Genomic DNA, 20530 nt, shown 5'->3' on the forward strand with positions numbered 1-20530 from the left:
GGAATATATATGGAACCCTAACAGAGGGGGCTAAATGCAACAATTTGAAATATTGAAGGGTAAAATATAGGTTTTTAAAAGTCCGGAAGGAAAAGTGTAGAAGCAGATATTTATAAGGAGTTTTTGTGTAATTTAGCTAAAATATTTTTCTAATAATCATGATGGAACCGGTGAATTTAAGAAACAAATCGGCAATATAATTGATGCATTCTAGATTTTCCGTTCTGAAATAACTTATTTGTTATAATGAAAATACAATAATGAAAATACAAGGCCAATTTGCATAAAAAATCTACTAGTTTTGGACTTTTGCAAAACCGGGCCACTTTTTTCGTTTTTGCAGATTCGATCCGCCTTTTCAGCCACCTAACTAAAATACCCTTATTGCTTTTTCTCTCTCCTCTTTCTCTCTCCTTTTTTTTTTCTCGTTCATTTTGTTTTCTCTCGCCGAAGAGGCAGCGGAGGCAGAGGCGGAAGCGAAAATGACCCATCTCGCCTCTCACCCTTATGCTCTCGCCCTCAACCTCGCCCTCGCCCTCGCCCTCACCCGCGCACCCCGACCTTCGACTCTCCTCCACCATCTCCGACGACGACGCCTCTCTCGCCCTTCCCCGCCCTTCTCGTCCTCTCCCTTTCATTCCTCCTCTGCCGCCTTCGACGAAAACACATCTTCGCCGACGCCGACACCGTGGAGGTCGCTGCGGCGCTGCAGCCTCAGAGCAAGGGTTCTTAGCGGCGTTGTCGACGGTGCTAGCAGAGACGGGTGACAAAAAAAATATAGAAGAAGTAAGAACAAAAAATAAAGATAAAAAATTATAGAAAAAAAAATGAGGATAAAATTGCACTGTTAAAATAAAATTGCATTATTTTAAAAGAACGTTGCACTATTAAGATGTAAACTGCAGGTTTAAGATAAAAATTACACTCTTTAAACGAAAATTACACTCTTTGGGAGATATTTATACTGTTTCTCCTCTTATTGCACTCTTTCAGATGTAAACCGCATCCATTAAGATGAAAGTTATACTTTTAAAACGAAAGTTACACTCTTTGAGAGATATTTACACTGTTTCTTTTCTTATTGCACTCTTTGAGATGTACACTTCATCACTTTAAGAGATATTTATACTGTTTTTCTTCTTGTTGCACTATTTTTTCTCTTAAAGGGTGCAGTTTAAGAGAAAAAATAATGTAATAAAAGAAGAAATAGTGCAACAAGAAGAGAAACAATGCAACAAGAGGAGAAACCGTATAAATATCTCTTAAAGAGGTGCAGTTTAATCTGAAAGAGTGCAAATAGAGAAAAAATCGTGTAAATATCTCTCAAAGAGTGTAACTTTCGTTTAAAGAGTGTAACTTTCATATTAGTGTATGCAGTTTACATCTAAAATAGTGCAATAAGAGGAGAAACAATGTAAATATTTTTCAAAGAGTATAATTTTTATTTAAAGAGTGTAATTTTCATCTTAAAGCTGCAGTTTATATCTTAAATAGTACAATTTATGTCCATAATAGTGTAACGTTTTTTTAAAACAGTATAATTTTTTTTTTAACGGTGCAATTTCATCTTCATCTTTTTTTTTTCTATAATTTTTTTTTTCTTGCTTCTTCTATAATTTTTTTTTTTCACCCCTCTCTGCCAACGGTCATGGCGTTGGCGACGACACCGCTAAGGAGCCCTCGCTTCGAGGCTGTAGCACCGCAGCGACCTCCACGGTGTCGGCGTCGGCGAAGATGCGTCGTCGTCGGAGGCGGCAGAGGAGGAGGGAGAGGGAGAGGGAGAGGACAAGAAGGGTGGGGAAGGGCGAGAGAGGCGTCGTTGTCGGAGATGGTGGAGGAGAGTCGGAGAGGAAAAAAAAAGAGTCGCGGCGCGGTCTCGGTGGGGTTGGAGACGAGGAAAGTGGGGGGTGCGCGGGCGAGGGTAAGGGCAAGCGCGAGAGCATGGGGTTGAGAGACGAGGCGGACCGTTTCCGCCTCCGCCTCTACCTCCGTTGCTTTCTTCGGTGAGAGGAAAAAAAAATGAACGAGAAAAAAAAAGAGGAGAGAGAAAGAGGAGAGAGAAAAAATAATCAGGGTATTTTGGTCAGTTTGCTGAAAAAGTGGACCGAATCTGCAAAAACAAAAAAGATGGTCCGGTTTTGCAAAAGCCCAAAACTAGTGGATTTTTTATGCAAATTTGCCAAAATACAAGGTGATAAAAAGAGAGGGTGGATTATTCATAATTCTTTTATTAATTTAAGGTGTCACTTTAGCAGTGAGAAACAAATGCTTGAAAACCTTCTTTTTTTTTACTTTTAATGTTTTTTTTTAAACAAGTTGTCAATCTTTGCTCCATGGATGTTTGGTTCCCTGTAAAAGTACTCTGAAAATTAATTTTTAATTGAAAAATATTTTTCTGATGTTTGGTTCTTTGTAAAAGAAAATTTTCGGAAAATTTTTTTTACGGATAAAAGCTGAAAAATTCAAAAGAGCGGAAAACGAAAAGCTACAGTGAAAAATGGCGGGGCTCATATGGTTTTTTGCACGTGGTCCACGAGGTGGGCTCCACCTTGTGGACCGCGTGAGAGAGAGTGGGCAGTAGAACCCTCTCTCTCTCTCTGATTTTATATTTTTATATATATAAAAAATTTTATTTATAAATATATAATAATTTATTTTATAATATTATATATATATTATTATATATTATTTTACATATTTATTATATTATATATTTTAAATATATATTTTGTTTATAAATCTAAATTATAATAATTAAATATATTATGATATTTATTATATATTAATAATATATAATAATATATATAATAGGAGAAATATATATAATAATTTTTTATATATAATATAATAATTATTATATATTAATAATATATATAATAAAAGATATATTAAATAGTTTTTTATCTATTTTTTTTTTCAACCAAATGACTGTAATGAAAAATTATTTTTCTTTTCCTATAAACCAAATACTAAACAACGTTTTTTTTCCACCGATTTTTTTTTTTTCCACAGTTTTACGTGGAACCAAACACACCCCTAATAGTCGAAATGTATTGAAAATTAGTTGACAATGACAATATAAAGGGGAAAGTCCTCTAATGGACAATAACAATATACGCATACGGATTAATCACCTATTTCAAATCAAATAATAGTCTTTATGCTGTCATAATATCCAAATAATAAACTATTAAGTTACAAATAAGCTTTGTATATGCTACAAATCCTATTTTTACTTAAAATGAGATATATAATCAATTGTTAATATATGATGTAGTGTGACTGATATACAGTAAAATTTTTCGGGTGAGCTGCCACGTCACTTCACTCCTCCCACCCGGGTCCCACAACAATTACTGTCGCCCGAATCTATCCAAATTTTTATTTAAAATAAGAAATATAATTAATTGTTAATAGATGATATAGTGTGACTGATACACAGTAAAATCTCTCTGGGTGAGCTGCCACGCCACTTCACTCCTCCCTCCCGGGTCCCACAACAACCATTGACGCCCGAATCTATCCAAATTTTTACTTAAAATGAGGGATATAATTAATTGTTAATAGATGATATAGTGTGACTAATACACAATAAAATCTCTCTGGGTGAGCTGCCACGTCACTTCGCTCCTCCCTCCTGGGTTAAGGAGGCCTACCTACATTGGCCATGGCCTTCCCTGAATTTTTAAAAATTACAATAAAAGTTCTTTATAGTAAAAATTAAAATATTATCAATTTTAATTTTAGAGGGCCAAGTTTTTTTTTTTTTTTTTCCGAACTCCTTAGTCCTTTAATTTTCTTCAGTTTTTACAATCTTGCTTTTCTTCGAACACAATATCGCTACTGTTGTTAGCAATACGTGATTAGTGAATCTGACAATCTGTTTTTTTTTACTATCTAAGCTCGAATTTTTTTTCTGTCAAATCTAAATTTTGGCCCCACCCCACCAAACCTTAATTTCTGGCCTCGACGTCATTTTTTTACAACAATCTTATCATATTCTCTTCTTCTTCTTTTTTTAATATATTAAAAGCTCAAAAGGGTTGTCTAGATGACCGACCGTCCCTAGAGTAAGTGGTAAATGGCTTGGTACGTGGTTGGTATTCGAGATCTAAGTTCGAATCCTAATTGATTCACATTTCCAGCTAAGTTTATTTCTAAATAAAATAAACGAAACGGATAGCGTGCTACCTATTTATGAGCAATACTACCGGACTTGTACACCTATAATGCAGGTATAAAATCTGCACCCGAGACTCTTTATAATTCAAAATTGCTTACTTGTCTTATCTTACCAACTTTTTAAAATACAGAATTCAAAAGAAAATTCTCTTCGATAATAATTTGTATAAAATATACATTCTATAATAGAGTACGTACACATAATAGAGATGTCAACAGATCAGATTTGGGATGAATTTTTTAAAAATCCGAACCAGAACCTGACTACTGAACCCGTTCAACCCGACCAAAAATCCGAACCTGCAAACCCGAATCCGAAACAATTATTTCTCTTTACAAAATTTCAAAATATTTTACATTAAATTTAAAATTTTAAAATACAAACTCAACTATAATATCAACTATATAGAGTAGGGCTCCTGTGCTCTCAGGAGCACGGAGGCCTCTGTGCTCCTGAGCCGTTTTCGATGATGGAATTTTCGAATCGACGATCGGCTCCGTTAGACTTGATCTAACGTATTTGAAGTTTCTAGAAAATAATTTTTGCGATTTTTCGATATCATTTACCTAGCAATCGAAAGAATTTAAAATCAATAATTTTTAACGGATGAAAATAAAAATCCTATAAAAAGTGGTGATTTAGCACTAAAATTTTCGATCATAAATATTGATCTTGTTGTAAATAGTATAAAAAATTTTGTATCAAAATTTCATCTGATTTGAATACTTCTACACCATTAAACTTGAAAACGACAGATATCAACCATTAAAAATTATTAATTTTGAATCCTTTCGATCACTAGATAAATGATATCAAAAAATCGCAACAATTATTTTCTAGAAACTTCAAATAACCTAGATCAAGTCTAACGGAGCCGATCGTCGACTCGAAAATTCCATTATCGAAAACGGCTCAGGAGCACGGAGGCCTCCGTGCTCCTGAGAGCACAGCAGCCCTGCTCTATATAGAGCATGGAGGCCTCCGGGCTACTATACTCTTATGAGTATTGGGCCCTTAGTACTCAAAAGTTGTTTTCGATGATAGAGCTTCCGAATCGACGATCCACTCCGTTAAATATGATTTAGAGTATTTGAAACTTCTAGAAAATAAATTTCGTAATTTTTCGAAATCATAATAAAGTCCATCGATCAAGCGGGCATAAAATGAACGGTCAAAATCGAATGACGTCCTAAAAATGAATGATCGGATCTTTCAATTTAAAATCGGAGTTATTGATTCTTATCTAGGTAGTGAATAGAATTTTCTATCAAAAATTCAATCTATTCCAATTCTTTTCCACTGTTAAACTAGCAAGTATCCCATACCGGCCGTTAAAAATTGTTAATTTTGTGAGCTTTTGATCGTAAGGTAAATGATGTCGAAAAGTTATGAAATTTGATTTCTAGAAGTTTTAAATGCGCTAGATAATGTTTAACGATGTGGATCGTCGATTCGGAAACTCTATCATCAAAAAAAACTTATGAGTACGAGGACGATCGTACTCATAAGAGTATAGTAGCCGGACTCTATATATATATATTAATGTAAAAGCAATTCGAGTTCGGATCAGGTACAACCAAAATTCATATCTGAATTTAAATTTATCGGATTTCGTTTTCGATATTTATATCCGAAACTATATCCGTTTAGCATGGAATATATCATATATCCGATCCATTCGGGTACGAGCAGTGATTGGGATAAAACTTGGGGTATCAGAAATTAGATAGTGTGTGGTTCACGTGGGATACTTAACAAAACCGGTGCAGGGAATAATTTATACCGAAGGGAGGTTGTGGTTTTTACTTTTTAGAGGGAAGAGGGAGGGAGGGAGGGAGGAAGCGTGCGGATGGGACCGCGTCGTGTGGAGCAGACTGGACAAGGACCAATCTGGTCTCTCCGTTCGGCCACTATTATTCCACTTGTACCAAATTTGCTTTTGCTTTCTGCCCTTTGGCTGCCCAAAACAGTGCAAGCCTTTTCCGCCACAATAATTATTATTATTATTATTAGGCTAAATTATATAAAATTATTTTGTTAATATTTTTTTTTTAATTTTTCGCTTCTGTCATTCAAAAATTTACATTTTATCTTTTTAAAAACTACAAAAATACTTACAGAATAATACAGTGTGACAAAATGATCAAATTATTCTTATCTTTTTCATCTCCTCCTCTCCAATCTTACTAATCCCCACGACGGAGAAGGGCGAGAGCGTATGTCTGGGCATGGATAGGGGGATGGGAGAGTGCGAGGCGGCAAAGGGCGAGGCGGCGGTCGAGGGCATGTGTGTGATATGGATAAGGAGAATTTCAGAAATATTTTGGGTATAAAAATAAGATATAAACAGAACCTTAACGAAACACTGACAGCGCCACAGCGGGGCCAAAGTGAACATTTTATTATTTTTTAAGAGGATAAAGTGTAGGTTTTTGAATGACACGGGATAAAGTAAAAAAGCGGGTATTGACAGGAGAGTTTTCTCTAATTTAGCATTATTATTATTATTATTTACATAAAAACACAAAAGTATTATTATATTTACGAAAAAATTTCAAATACCATTTCTATGATTTCACACTTTCTCACTTTCGCATCCTGTGGTTTCATTTTTCTTTTTTTGTTATCTCATCCACTATTTTTTTTTTATTAAATTAATGACAAAGTTAAAACTCAAGGGTATTAAAGTGAATATTTGATAAATTATATGTGGGGTATTTGAAGTTTTTTGTATATAGTTTAACAAAAAATTAACGGAGGAACTGGCGAAAAAATAAAAATAAAATCATATGGTACTAAATTGATACACTTTAAACCATATGGTATTAAAATGAAAAAGGGCAAAACTACAATGGTAGTATTTGAGATTTACCCCATATTTATTAATCAGATGTTTTCACATCACTAGATCTATTTGTTCAAATCTCACAACTTTTTTTCACTCTAAATTTTTTGAAATTTAAATAAACTATAGTAAAAAATTTATAAAAATCTAGTCTATATTGTTATAATTGGCATAATATAATTAGTTTAGTATATATATTTGGTGGGTTATATTGATTTTGACCTCAAAATAAGTAAATTGGATTCTGAACTTATCTCCGAAAGTGATGCTAGAAATACCAAGCGCTTTATACTATTAATATTCTTTACAAATTAATAACAAATTAGAGCAGCGTTGTGGGGGATTTGTAACAATATTGGTAAGTTCTTTTTATGAGTGAATCTCTTTGACTTTTGAACTGTTTAAAGTACAATGTTATGGAAAAATTGAAAACTAAAATTGTCAATCAAAAAGGTAAGAGCTTTTGAAAACCTGTTCAAATAGAAGGTAAGAGCTTTTAAATTACAATCAACATAGTACAAGGGTACATTTATGTCTTTATTTTATGGGGTCCCTCTCACTATCTCTGTTTTCTTCGCGCTCTAGCTATTACGCACAATAAGGACGTACCAATATTTTTTCTTTTATATTTTAGAATATATTTATTTCGCCTGAAATAAAATAGGCCAATTTGCATAAAAAATTTACTTATTTTGGAGTTTTGCAAAACCGGGCCACCTTTTTCCTTTTTGCAGATTCGGTCCGCTTTTTCCGCCGCCGGACCAAAATGCCCCTCCTATACAATAGCCTCCCGCGTATTTCTTGACATACGTATACTACCCTGCCGTACGTTCTGGCGCGCATTAAATGACCNTATAAAATTATTTTGTTAATATTTTTTTTTATTTTTCGCTTCTGTCATTCAAACATTTACACTTTATTTTTTAAAAAACTACAAAAATATTTACAGAATAATACAGTGTGACAAAATGATCAAATTATCCTCATCTTCTTCATCTCCTCCTCTCCAATCTTATTAATCCCCACGACGAAGAAGGGCGAGAGCGTATGTCTGGACATGGATAGAGGGATGGGAGAGTGCGAGGCGGCAAAGGGCGAGGCGGCGGTCGAGGGCATGTGTGTGATATGGATAAGAAGAATTTTAGGAATATTTTGGGTATAAAAATAAGATATAAACAGAACCTTAACGAAACACTAACAGCGGGGCCAAAGTGAACATTTTATCATTTTTTAAGAGGATAAAGTGTAGGTTTTTGAATGACACGGGATAAAGTGAAAAAGCGAGTATTGACAGGAGAGTTTTCTGTAATTTAGCATTATTATTATTATTTACATAAAAACACAAAAGTATTATTATATTTACGAAAAAATTTCAAATACCATCTCTATGATTTCACACTTTCTCACTTTCGCATCCTGTGGTTTCATTTTTCTCTTTTTGTTATCTCATCCACTATTTTTTTTTATTAAATCAACGACAAAGTTAAAACTAAAGGGTATTAAAGTGAATATTTGATAAACTATATGTGGTGGGGTATTTGAAGTTTTTTGTATATAATTTAACAAAAAATTAACGGAGGAACCGACGAAAAAATAAAAATAAAACCACATGATACTAAATTGATACACTTTAAACCACATGGTACTAAAATGAGAAAGTACAAAATTACAGTAGTGGTATTTGAAGTTTACCCTATATTTATTAATCAGATGTTTTCACATCACTAGATCTATTTGTTCAAATCTCACAACTTTTTTTCACTCTAAATTTTTTGAAATTTAAATAAACTATAGTAAAAAATTTATAAAAATCTAGTCTATATTGTTGTAATTGGCATAATATAATTAGTTTAGTATATACATTTGGTGGGTTATATTGATTTTGATCTCAAAATAAGTAAGTTGAATTATAAACTTATCTCAGAAAGTGATGTTAGAAATACCAAGCGCTTTATACTATTAATATTCTTTACAAATTAATAACAAATTAGAGCAGTGTTGTAGGGAATTTGTAATAATATTGTTAAGTTCTTTTTATGAGTGAATCTCTTTGACTTTTGAACTGTTTCCAGTACAATGATATGGAAAAATTGAAAACTAAAACTGTTCAAACAAAAGGTAAGAGCTTTTAAAAACCTGTTCAAATAGAAGGTAAGAGCTTTTAAATTACAATCGACATAGTACAAGGGTACATTTATGTCTTTATTTTATGGGGTCCCTCTCACTGTCTCTGTTTTCTTTGCGCTCTAGCTACTACGCACATTAAGGACGTACCAATATTTTTTCTTTTATATTTTAGAATATATTTGTTTCGCCAGAAATAAAGAATGATGAAATAATCTTCGATCGTAAATATTAATTTTTATTTTTAAATTTATCATATATAACTGTTCAGCTAGTAGAAACTCAACGTGTCTAAAATATCAAAATCAATTACTAAAAAAATAATAAAATAATAAAATATTAATCAATCTCTCACACAAATATCGTAAATGCTATTCACTTCCTATCAAATAAAGTGAAATTGAGAAAACTTTAATTCCACAACTATACTAACAAATAGCAAAAGAAAAGTAATTTAAATTTAAGCTTTAGTTCATCTGAAAATTTATTTCAATCTGAACTCTATTTTCAGTAAAACAAGCATATTCTATTGCTATTTATACATTCAGAAGGTAGATACAAATTTTATGTTTTATCTATCAAATTAAAGAGCGATATCTCACGCCAATTTTATTTTTTAAAATATTAAATAAATTTTAAATTTTAAATTTTAAATTTTAGATGTACGGTTATAAAATTTATGCCCAACTTTTTGCCGTACAAAGGAGCATTTCTCTTTTGACGAGTCTCCTAAGTTGATGGAGAGGAGTGGGCCCCACTCACGTTTGATGGTACTAGTAATATAAAATTTTTTTAAGTAACGCGGCTAATATACTCTAAAATAAAATATACNAAATATCGTACATGCTATTCACTTCCTATCAAATAAAGTGAAATTGAGAAAACTTTAATTCCACAACTATACTAACAAATAGCAGAAAAAAAGTAATTTAAACTTAAACTTTAGTACATCTGAAAATCTATTTCAATCTGAACTCTATTTCAGTAAAACAAGCATATTCTACTCTATTTATACATTCAGTAGGTAGATACAAATTTTATGTTTTATCTACCAAATTAAAGAGCAATATCTCACACCAATTTTATTTTTTTAAACATTAAATAAATTTTAAATTTTAAATTTTTAGATGTACGGTTATAAAATTTGTGCCCGACTTTTTGCCGTACAAAGGAGCATTTCTCTTTTGACGAGTCTCCTAAGTTGATGGAGAGGAGTGGGGCCCCACTCACGTTTGATGGTACTAGTAATATAAAAATTTTTTAGTAACGCCGCTGCTCATACACTCTAAAATAAAATATACATCTTATATTTACTTCATTTAAATAATATTAATTATTTTAATAAAAATTATTTAAATTTTTGTCAACCCTACAATGAGTGGTGTAAAACTAAAATTTCTCGAGATTTTTGTATAAGAATTGCATGAAAGCCCCTCAACTATGCAATATTTTAAGAGCAGATTACTTGGACCGGGCCAGGCTTTTTGTAGCTGGGAGAGCCCAGTGAATTTGGGCTAAAGGGCCGATCCGAATCGAACCCAAATTGAACAAACACATGCACATTATGTGTGACTGGTCCTGATTTTGCCCCAAATTTTGGATGATACAAAATGTTCAAATTCGAATCCGGTTTTAAATTACGCATCAAAAGTGAACTAGTAATAACTTTTATTATAGAAACTTTAAAAAAATTTAAATTCTAAAACAATATGCGTTCATCATCAAATCATTTTGATCCTCGAGATACTTATTATTTTTTAAAACAAACTAATTAAAGAAATTTGTAAAGTTCAATTTATTCATAATAATTTGATTTGTCCCAATTATAGGAGTACGTGAATTTTAATTCAGTTAAAAGAATATTTATTCGAGTTCGATAATTTTTGAGATTGGGTCGGTCGATCTGATTGGATCACATTAGCTTAATCAAGCACTTGTTTAATCAGAGCCGTCCAGAGTATTTAGGTTCGTCTATGCAAGATGAACGGTTCTGATCTACTCAATTTTTTTTTAAGAAAAAGGTAAAAATAAGCCCTTTTATAAAACCCTTAAACCCTTCTTCTTCTTCGTCGTCGTCCTCTCTCTCTCTCTCTCTCTCTCTCTCTCTCTCTACGCCGTTAATGGAGGAGTTGGTGATCGCATCGTCTCCGGTGGACGCGGGCGTAGGTTGCTGGAGCCTCCGCTGTGGCGACGAAGAGCTTCCCCGCGGAGCCAATCGGTCCCCTCGTGTCCAATTCCGAAGGCGCTTATATCATAGGTGGAGGATCTTCGGGGGCTATCTATTTGTGGGAGGTGATTATTTGCGCCGTAGTTCTGATACTTTTCATCAAAATCATATAATTACTTTTGCATTTTCTCCTTAGGTAAATAAATCTGCAGGCCCCCTACTATTCTGATATTGCTGCTCGGTACTTGTATATCACCGGACTTTTACATATATTGCACTTTCTTATGACCATTTAATCCTGTTTGAAGTAAACTAAAGTAAGTGAGCATTTACTTGTGAATGGGTAAAGTAGTTATTTTGTGCGAAAAATGAGATTTTTTTATGATCTGCGACTAAATATAGGGATCAAAGAGTTCAAGTGAAAGTACCGGAACGATATAGCGATATCAGTATAGTACAGAGGCAATCCATACATTTTACTGTCTCTCATTCAATACTTATAATCATAGAACTCAAATTTTGAGTTTTTATTGATTATGCCTTTCATCACTTTATATCAATGAAAGTGGGAAGACCCTACTTGGTGCTGGCTTTGGCATTATAAATGTTAATATTGGTTTTCGATATCTTTTTTTGTTGATTATCTCCTATCAGGAGCGCCTGTAACTGGAAAAAATCTATCCTATCATTGCAGGTGGCTAGTGGAAAGCTGCTCAATAAGTGGAACGCCCATTTACGCGCGGTGACTTGTCTCACCCTTTCAGATGATGAGTCTCTGCTAATCTCTGGTTCTGAGGACGGAAGCATCAGAGTTTGGTCCCTTATGAAGTACATAGCGAATCCTTTGCCGTTTCTTGTGTGTTTTAACATTTGAACTTAACATAGTTTTAGTGATCTATTTTGTTCTTCTAATAACATGGCAGGATGTTTGATAGTATGGCAGCGGCCGAGTCTGGGAGGCTTTACATATATAGCTTCAGTGAACATATTTTCCCTGTGACCGACATTGTTTCAGGCCATGGGTTATGCAACTCCATTGTAGTTTCGTCTTCTATGGACAAGACATGCAAGGTTTAGTTATATCATCTTTTGGTTCTTTGAATCTAGTATAACGAACATTTGATAAAACCAACTTGGTTTGTACTTTCCTGTTATATCAGTTGTTTTCCATATTATTCCGATCATATTTATACTTATATTTCTTATGGTTGTTGTATGCATTACAGATCTGGAGTTTATCAGAGGGCAGGATATTGAGAAGCATATCATTTCCTGCAATTATTGATGCTATTGTGATCGACTCTGCGGAGCATACATTCTATGCTGGTGGTAGAGATAGCAAGATCTATATTGCTGCACTTAATGTTGGAAGCAATCCTCATAGCAGCTATGGGGAGTACATCATTGGCACCGTAAATACAGACAGGTTCTAACATTTTTTAGTTTATTGACACCGAATCTTTGGACACTTGAAACATTTTCGGAAATGAAATGCATATAACAACTCTCTATGTTAGTATCATTGCACCTGTTTTCCTTGGCCTTTTTAACAGCATGAATTTCGTTATTCAACATGGTTGTTGCATATAATCATATAGTCATAGGTCTGTGTATGCATTTGCATAGGAACCAACAGAGTACAGTTGTTATTGTGTTATATTCTGTCGAGGTTTCCCATCCAGATTCTTCTTGAATTTGGGCACTTGACTCCTGTTACCTCTCTAGGCAATGCTGTGTATGCTGAGTTAGCTTTTAATCTTTAAACATTATGTTGTAAATATACGTATAATACAATGTCTAAGGTACATATTCAGTATATGTTTATCCTGGACACATTCTCTACTGTTGCCTTTTCTATTCTGTTAGACTAGGTTTCCTTGAACTGACATATCAAAATGCTCTTTCTCGTGCAGCAAGGGTATAACAAGCATGGCGCTTAGTGTTGATGGAACCACCCTTGTGTTTGGATCAAATGATGGTACAGTTCGAGTTTGGGATATTAGAAGAAAGGAAGCAACTCGTGTTCTTAAACATGCTAAAGGTTGTGCTCTGGGGAAATCCTTGCTCATTGGTGATTTTATTCACTTTATATATTCTCTTAAATTAACTAAAGTTTTTACCACGTTTAAATATTGACTCTTCTTGTATGGGCTTACACAACTTTTTATGGATGTTGTTCCAAAACAAGCACCTATTTTTTCAACAATACTTGTTAAAACTTGATAGTACTGATTATACTGATAGTTTTTGTGGCAAGCCTCTTTCCTGATTGATCTAGCTGGGACTGGATTCTGGCACTGTGGGGGTTGAGTATGGCTGGAAATCGGTTATAAATGTTTGTCAATTGTTGCTGAAGCTTTCTCACATTGCATTTATGCTTTACTTCACCTACTATTATCGGGGAAAATTGGATGATAATGATGTTGATTATTAGTTAGTCCGAGAAATTTGATTTTACTTTTACTAAAGCTGATAGAGTTTAACTTGACAAACTAAAACGATTATACTTTTTTTTTGTGTTTGTAATTTGTTGAGGGCCCGATACATTAGTTTGACCTACTTGAGGTTCAGGTACACTCATTTATCACAAATATGACAATAAAATAAAACTTTGATCTCAGAAAGCTGTCATATTTCGTGTCTACAATCATTAACATATGGAAAGCACACGGCTCAAGAAGTAAAAGCGTGATCTTTTTTATGCTCCAGGTCCGGTCAATAATGTTCTTATTGTTAGGGAACCTCTTCACTCTGTTCCTCCAGCATTATCAAAACGTGGCAGTTGGTTATTACCACATTCCTTAAGTAAGTACACAGACTCAACAGATGGCGAGGTTGATACAAAGGCTGTGATCGGGCACCAGCGTCTTTGTAATGATCTGCTAGATAGCAAGTACTTGAGCTCGCAGGTGCTGATGAGTCAAATTAAAGAGCTTCAGGTTTCATCTTTTACTGTTGCTATTTTCTCTTTTCTTAGTTATTTTGTTCTTCTTTTTTTGGGGGGGTCTGGCAGCTAATATTAGCACATAATTGGTGTAGCACTTTCTGTAATATTTTCAAGCATTTTCTTTTAGGTCGAAACACACCGACCTTACCCTAGTTATAGTGCATTTTGTAATTACTAACATTTCTTTTCTTTTTTTTTATTATTAACACACAGAATCTAACTCTTTTGACGGATTATTTGATTTAGCGAAATATTCTCTTATTTGACAGAGTATTTAGTAACTTCCAATTAAGTTCTGATAGCGTTATACAAAATTTTCTGAAATGAAAGGTTGGGTTCTAAAATCAAATATGTTTGAAGTTTATGTTCCCATTTCGAAATGCCCTAATAGTTAATGTATGTTTGATGCATTTTTACCTTTCTTTCATGGTAGTATGGAAATCCTTCTACCCGTGTTTTGACTCTACTCTGCTTCTCACTTTACAGGTGCAGAATTCGTCTGGTGCTGCCGAACTCGAGTTGGAAAGAATCAAGCTAGAGCGCGAAAAATTAACACAGGCGGTGCAGCAATGGAAGAAGCTGTACCAAGATTTGCAAAATATGGTTGTAGATGACCTCTTGAGTGAACCCTAGTTCATTGGCAACTAAACCTTTAGTAATGTATTATCCGTTGAGCATTTTTCTATAGCCTATTTCTTTTTTTATTTTCCGCAATGGCGCGGAGGTTTTGTGTGGTGCATTGTTTTAAGTTCTTAGCTGCTCACAAAATTTTTGGAACATCCGTATATTTTGATTTGTTTTTCAAATATTGTAAGCACGTATATGTACAATTTATGGAGAGAGAGAGAGAGATCAAAACAAGTAAAAATTCTGTACACAAAGGGATTTTATTTTTCTATTGTTTTTTTTCCCCATAGGGACTGGAATTTTTGCTTAAACATTTTAGTGTCTGAACATTTTAATATTACAGTCGCGTCCGTGGTGCTATTCACTGAACAAAATCTGTGGTTTCGGTGCGAATCACGCGCTCCGCGTGTGATCTTTTTTCTCATGGAATGATCTCTTTAATCTTGCTGCAGATAAAATAAAGCCATAGATGCAATTACGAAACATCAAAATGTTCATCAGAAGTGTGAAATTGCAGAATTACAGGGATTATTATTCATCATACATTTCACCCCTTTTGTCAATTGTCATCATACCCTTTCCATCATGTTTCAAATCAGAGCCTCCTCTTTATCTTCGTTCCTCTCCCGATCTCAACAGGGGAGGGCTCCTTTCTGAAATCCTCTGCTCCCTCTTCTGCAACCTCTTCTTCGCGGCTACTCCATTCGTCTGCGATTCGCTGCTGGTAGAGTTTAATTGCAACGACTAACATGAACACTGCGAAAAAGATACGTAGAGTTAGTGCAGACGATAAAACTAAGGGCCTGTATCGCATGACTTACACTGAACCAAACAGGCTCTTAAGTTTTACGTTAGTTTCAGAAATGTTCTTTCGTAGAGAGAATGCGTAGTTTTTACCGGCCCAGATACGCGCGACGGTGGAGGAGACGTTCCATATGAGGGTGAAGGCCGCGGCCGCGACCGCCTTCTTGTGGGTGCAAGACTCCCACCCATCTCTAACCCTCTCCAGCCAAAATTTGCCTATCACGTCACAAAGCAATTCATTTTCACTCATCATCCACTTCCATACACTGCACAAAGCATGGTATTAAAAGCCCAACTTACATTTTCTTTTTCTTTTTTCTTTAACCAAAAAGGGTAACTTTGAAGCCTAGTAACTTTGTAAGTGAAGGTAAAATGATAAGAGCCAACCTTTTCTTTTTTGTAAGTTTCCAATCGTACCATAAAAAAGAAACATCAAATAAAAAAAAAGAAAAGGTCTATAGTTGCATCAGCATGTGGATGTGGAGCCAAAATTAAGCTATGGGCCACACTTAACCTTCCACTGTTTCCCTCATTTATCATTACTCTAGCTTGCGAACGTGGAAAGGAAAAAGAGAATCAATCACTGGGTGGCATGGCATGTACGAAGTGCTTTTTTTTTTTTTTTTTTTTTTTTTTTTTGGTTTCCCTGCTTTTTAGGTTGGGTGTGAGTTAGGTAGGTGTGTGGGAGATGGGTTTTCTCTAATTTATTTAGACATTAATCTAAGTACTAGAGAGATTAGTAAAAATTTGAGCTGGATCAGGAGTACACAAAGCAAATAAACTATCAGATTCAATATATTTCAGCACGTAGAAAGCAATACACTGATACTTCTCTGATGAAGCCTTTTTACTATCATTTCATATTATTATTATTATTATCGTAAGAGTCGATAAATTTCGCGTACCATATCGAGCCAACTGAATGGAATACGAAGAGCAAACTTTTGGAACGGTGAAGACTCCGAAGAACCCTGCATATCATTCACCAAAAGCAAAACATAGAAAAAGAAAAGGAACAATTAGACCTTTTCTTTTGTTTTCTTTTTTTTTTTCTCTTTTTTTCTTTTTTTTTTTTTTCTGGTGAGAAATATTATTAGAATGTATACAAATAGGTAAGATGCTTTCAAGCACTTCACCTAGTTTAGCCAGAGTCCAAACAGTGACACTGCTCCCACACCTGGCCAGAGCAAACAAAAGCAGTGCCAGCTGGCACATCCACATCTCACTCCCATTAGTATTAGTGCAAACATTATTATAGGCTCAGAAGATCATTTTCATGGACCTTGTCCACCACGTCACCACCGGTAAACCGTAAACATCGAAAATCCCTCACTTATGTCGCATACCAACAAACAGCTTTCTCAAGCAACAAAGTAAATAAACCAACCCTAAGAGATCGTTTGGTTGCATGTAGTTACAACTGCGCTGCAGTTGTAACTGCATGCAAATACAAATTCAGTGTTTGTTTTGATATATTTAACTCCAACTGTTACAGTAGAAACTGCAAGAGGAGGCTCAAATGCAGCAGTTTGATAGAGTAACTTTAAACAAAAGTTATACTTACCTCCTTAATTATCTTTTTATATTGGGGGTAATCTCACCATCATATATACATAAAATGATAAAGTTTTAAAAATCATTTTTCAGCCGTAGGCAACCAAACAAATTATAAACAAGATGCATATAGCTGCAACTGCTGTATTTTTAGCTGTATACATCTGTAACTACACTGCATTTGTAACTACATCTAACCAAACAGTATCATTAGATAAAAGAGCTTTTAACTTGTTTTTACGGTCCATGAGCTACGTGGCGGTCGAGGTCTAGACAAAATGATTTCTGATGTACAAGAAAGGTTTGAAGGAATGTAAGAGATGTAGAGATCTAAGAAGATACACACACCTTCATGGTGGTTGCAGGGTCCCCTGAGAAAAGTGCTCTGAGCTTAAGCAGAAGCTCATTTATGTAAGGTAGAAGAAGCCTCACAACCCAAATTGCCTCTTCCTCTCCCACCATGCAGTAGCTCTCCTCATCACATTCCACACCCTCTCCTCTATTTTGATCTCATCAACATAAATTTAGTATATGATTTTTTATTTTTATTTTTTTTGACTCTTTGAATTCATCAGGATAAGTTTAGTAAAAAGAATTGCTGAATCTGGAGATTTACCTGCGGAGAATGGACTTGTAAAGGAACATTAAAGCCAAGTAAACAAGACCCAGGTAGGAGATTGAGGAGATCAAGCTGTAGAATTCGAAATTTTGAGGGAAATTTTAGTAAAAATTTGTACAAAATTTTTATGGAATTGGTTTAAATGTAAAATATCTGACCAGAAATTTAGATCTTTGGCGTAAGAAGAGGAGATGAGCGAAAATGTCCCCAACCCAAACACGAATGCGGATTTTGATACGTCTCTCCACATCACCAAATCCACTGAAAATTTTGAAATAAAAGAAAGTAAGTAAAAATAAGTTGTTCAAAAAATATTTTGAAATCGAATTCTAAGTTAATGAAATGGTTTAGAAACTTACCAATGTTTTGCATTTTGTTGTGATTGGCTCCTATGTTCTCATGCACTTCGTTATCGTAGAATTCAACTAATATTAAAATAAAATTAATCAAAATTGGATGAGATAAATCTTCAAAAATTTAAAAAATAATAATTTATTGCAAGAAAAAAAGGAAAAAAAGAAACCTGGAGGTGATTTCGTTGGGACTGGTTTCGTTGCTCGGCGAATTATAACGGGCTCCGGTTTTTTTTTTTCTGCATTAAAATTAAATTGCAAAAGAAAAAGTTAGCAATTAAAACGAAATAAAATTAGTAGAGAAAAAAAAAAACTATTCTTTTGGACAAAAGAAAAAAATATATAGATTTTTTATTCGAAAAATGTGAAAATCTTACCTGGAGAGGGCTCCGGATTTATAGCTCTTTGATTCATCGCCACCACCAGCTTCTTCTCTACATTAAATCAAATCCAAATTATAAAAATTAGCAATTAGAAACCTAAATTAAATGAAAAAAAAAAACTCATTTTTGATCCATAAAAATTATACGAGATTATATAAAACCTTGAGGAGATTTTACGGGCTCAGGATTCAAATCTCTACAATCTACCATTGGATCCGATTTGTTCTCTGCACCAATTCCAATTTTAGTTAGAACAAAAAAAAAAAAATTTTCTAATTCCCAAATAAAAAGGAAGCAGCAGAAGCTTACCAGATAGAGATCTTATAGGCTCTGCATCAAAAATCCGATTTTTAAGAATCAGAAGCCAAATCAGAGCAAAGTTCAGAAGAAAATACATTACAATTCACACAAAAATCAGGTTAAAATTTTTTAAAAAAAACTCTCACCTTGATGTATTTGAATGGTTTCTGGATTAAAAGAAAGAAAACAAAAAAAAAAAAATCAATTTTTAAGAATTAGAACCCGAATTTCACGCGACAATTACTCGTAAAAATCAAGTGAAAAACCTCACCTTGAGGTGTTTTAATGGTTTCTGAATCCAATTCCGCGTTGTTTTTCACTTTTGGCGACATGGGTATCTCATGAATCTTGTTAATTTCCTTCTCCTCCTCTTCCTCTTCCTCTGCTTCTTCCACCCCCTCCTCCTCTTCCGAATTCTTGGGCTTCTCCAATGGCTGATCCATCTCTTTATCATCAAACCTCTCTTTTTTCTCCTCCTCTACCACCTCCTCCTCCTCCTCCTCACCCTTCCCATCGCATATCAGCAACACCTGCTTCTCCGCCGCCGACGCCTTCTGCGAATTCGACACCTCCGACGGCGACTTCCGCAGCGCGACCGGGCCGTTACCGGAGGTGCTCCAGCTCCTCCGCTTCTTCCGCTCGGCGGCGGCGGCGCCGTCGCTCTGGTTCCTCCGCAGCCTCCGGTAGACGCGGAGGCCCTCCTCGTCGGCGGCGTTGGCGTCGCACTCGCCGGCGTTGAACACCTTGATTCCGCCCTGCACCTCATCCATCTTCATCCTAGTCTCCCACACTGATCTCACAACCACTCCATTTCTAGTTATGGCTCTCCTCCTCCTTGTACTGTTGTTGTTATTACTGCTGTTACCACTAGTCCCCTGCATTCCCCTCCCCTGTTTTTTCCTCCCCTGTTTTTGGCTCTGTTTTCTTTTGACTGTTGGGGGAAGGGGTTGCAGCAATGAGTGGAGGGAGGTGGATTGTGTTGGAAGGATCCCTTCTTTCTCTTTATCTTTTTTTTTTCCCTCTCTCTAAGATCTACTATAATGGTGGAGAGAGAGGGAGAGAGAGATAGAGAGGTGGGGGAGTGTGGGGATAGAAGAAGAGACCATGTAAAAATTTATTGGTAAAATTGAGTGTGAAATAGTAATATTTTTAAGGGTGTCAAAGGAAGGATCACTTGGTGTAGACTCCAAAGCACACAAAGTCATTGGAGGCTCTCACATGCATGTGGTGATGTGGGGGGTGTGTTTATTTATCTTTGTGTAATATATTTTATTTTATGCATGCATTAATGCCTTTTTGTCCTGTGCTCATGAGATTTAACTGTGGCAATGAAGGGAGGAGGTGGGGGAAAGAAGGATAAAGTCTAGAACACAGCTATTATATTACACATAATATGATTTTTTCAATATCAATTAATCTAGAAAAAATTTCAAATATATTCCTGTAGTTTCATAATTTCTTATTTTAGTATCTTATAGTTTAAGGTATATCAAGTTAGTATCATGTGGTTTCGCACTTTCTCACTTTAGTGCCCTGTGATTTCAAGTGTATCAATTTAGTACTATGTGGTTTTATTTTTATATCAAATTAGTACTCTGTGATTTCAATTTTCTCTTTTTATTAT

General features: G+C 34.8%; 2 protein-coding genes across 3 annotated transcripts; one reads left to right on the forward strand and one right to left on the reverse strand.

Moving 5' to 3' along the window:
• LOC109720002 (protein ROOT INITIATION DEFECTIVE 3-like) lies at positions 6412 to 15242 on the forward strand. Its single transcript, XM_020246862.1, has 8 exons — positions 6412 to 6510; positions 11319 to 11444; positions 12014 to 12147; positions 12243 to 12390; positions 12546 to 12745; positions 13233 to 13390; positions 14029 to 14258; positions 14753 to 15242. Exons 1-8 carry the CDS (start codon positions 6412 to 6414, stop codon positions 14897 to 14899), a joined length of 1242 nt encoding a protein of 413 aa, XP_020102451.1. The 3' UTR covers positions 14900 to 15242.
• LOC109720493 (reticulon-like protein B21) lies at positions 15347 to 19933 on the reverse strand. Of its 2 annotated transcripts, XM_020247645.1 has the most exons (14): positions 19178 to 19932; positions 19053 to 19073; positions 18916 to 18936; positions 18768 to 18833; positions 18601 to 18657; positions 18394 to 18462; positions 18230 to 18295; positions 18029 to 18131; positions 17868 to 17942; positions 17600 to 17750; positions 16834 to 16903; positions 16603 to 16668; positions 15791 to 15913; positions 15347 to 15649 (listed from the first exon to the last, which is right to left on the reverse strand). In XM_020247645.1, exons 1-14 carry the CDS (start codon positions 19785 to 19787, stop codon positions 15489 to 15491), a joined length of 1659 nt encoding a protein of 552 aa, XP_020103234.1. In that variant the 5' UTR covers positions 19788 to 19932; the 3' UTR covers positions 15347 to 15488. The 2 variants fall into 2 exon arrangements, with proteins under 2 accessions (XP_020103234.1, XP_020103235.1); XM_020247646.1 differs by lacking the exon at positions 19053 to 19073 and having other exon boundaries at positions 19178 to 19933.

Source organism: Ananas comosus, linkage group 14 (assembly GCF_001540865.1).
Source record: "Ananas comosus cultivar F153 linkage group 14, ASM154086v1, whole genome shotgun sequence".
NCBI lineage: Eukaryota > Viridiplantae > Streptophyta > Magnoliopsida > Poales > Bromeliaceae > Ananas > Ananas comosus.

What these genes read in the sequence shown, in the direction of transcription:
- LOC109720002 (XM_020246862.1), top strand. Translation starts at nt 6,412, where the DNA reads ATGGATAGGGGGATGGGAGAGTGCGAGGCGGCAAAGGGCGAGGCGGCG. An exon ending in GGCACCGTAAATACAGACAG is followed by an intron (nt 12,746 to 13,232) that starts GTTCTAACATTT and finishes TTTCTCGTGCAG; the next exon opens with CAAGGGTATAACAAGCATGG. An exon ending in GTCAAATTAAAGAGCTTCAG is followed by an intron (nt 14,259 to 14,752) that starts GTTTCATCTTTT and finishes CTCACTTTACAG; the next exon opens with GTGCAGAATTCGTCTGGTGC.
- LOC109720493 (XM_020247645.1), bottom strand. Translation starts at nt 19,787, where the DNA reads ATGCAGGGGACTAGTGGTAACAGCAGTAATAACAACAACAGTACAAGG. An exon ending in CAACAAAATGCAAAACATTG is followed by an intron (nt 18,132 to 18,229) that starts GTAAGTTTCTAA and finishes CAAAATTTTCAG; the next exon opens with TGGATTTGGTGATGTGGAGA. An exon ending in TACAAGTCCATTCTCCGCAG is followed by an intron (nt 17,751 to 17,867) that starts GTAAATCTCCAG and finishes AGATCAAAATAG; the next exon opens with AGGAGAGGGTGTGGAATGTG.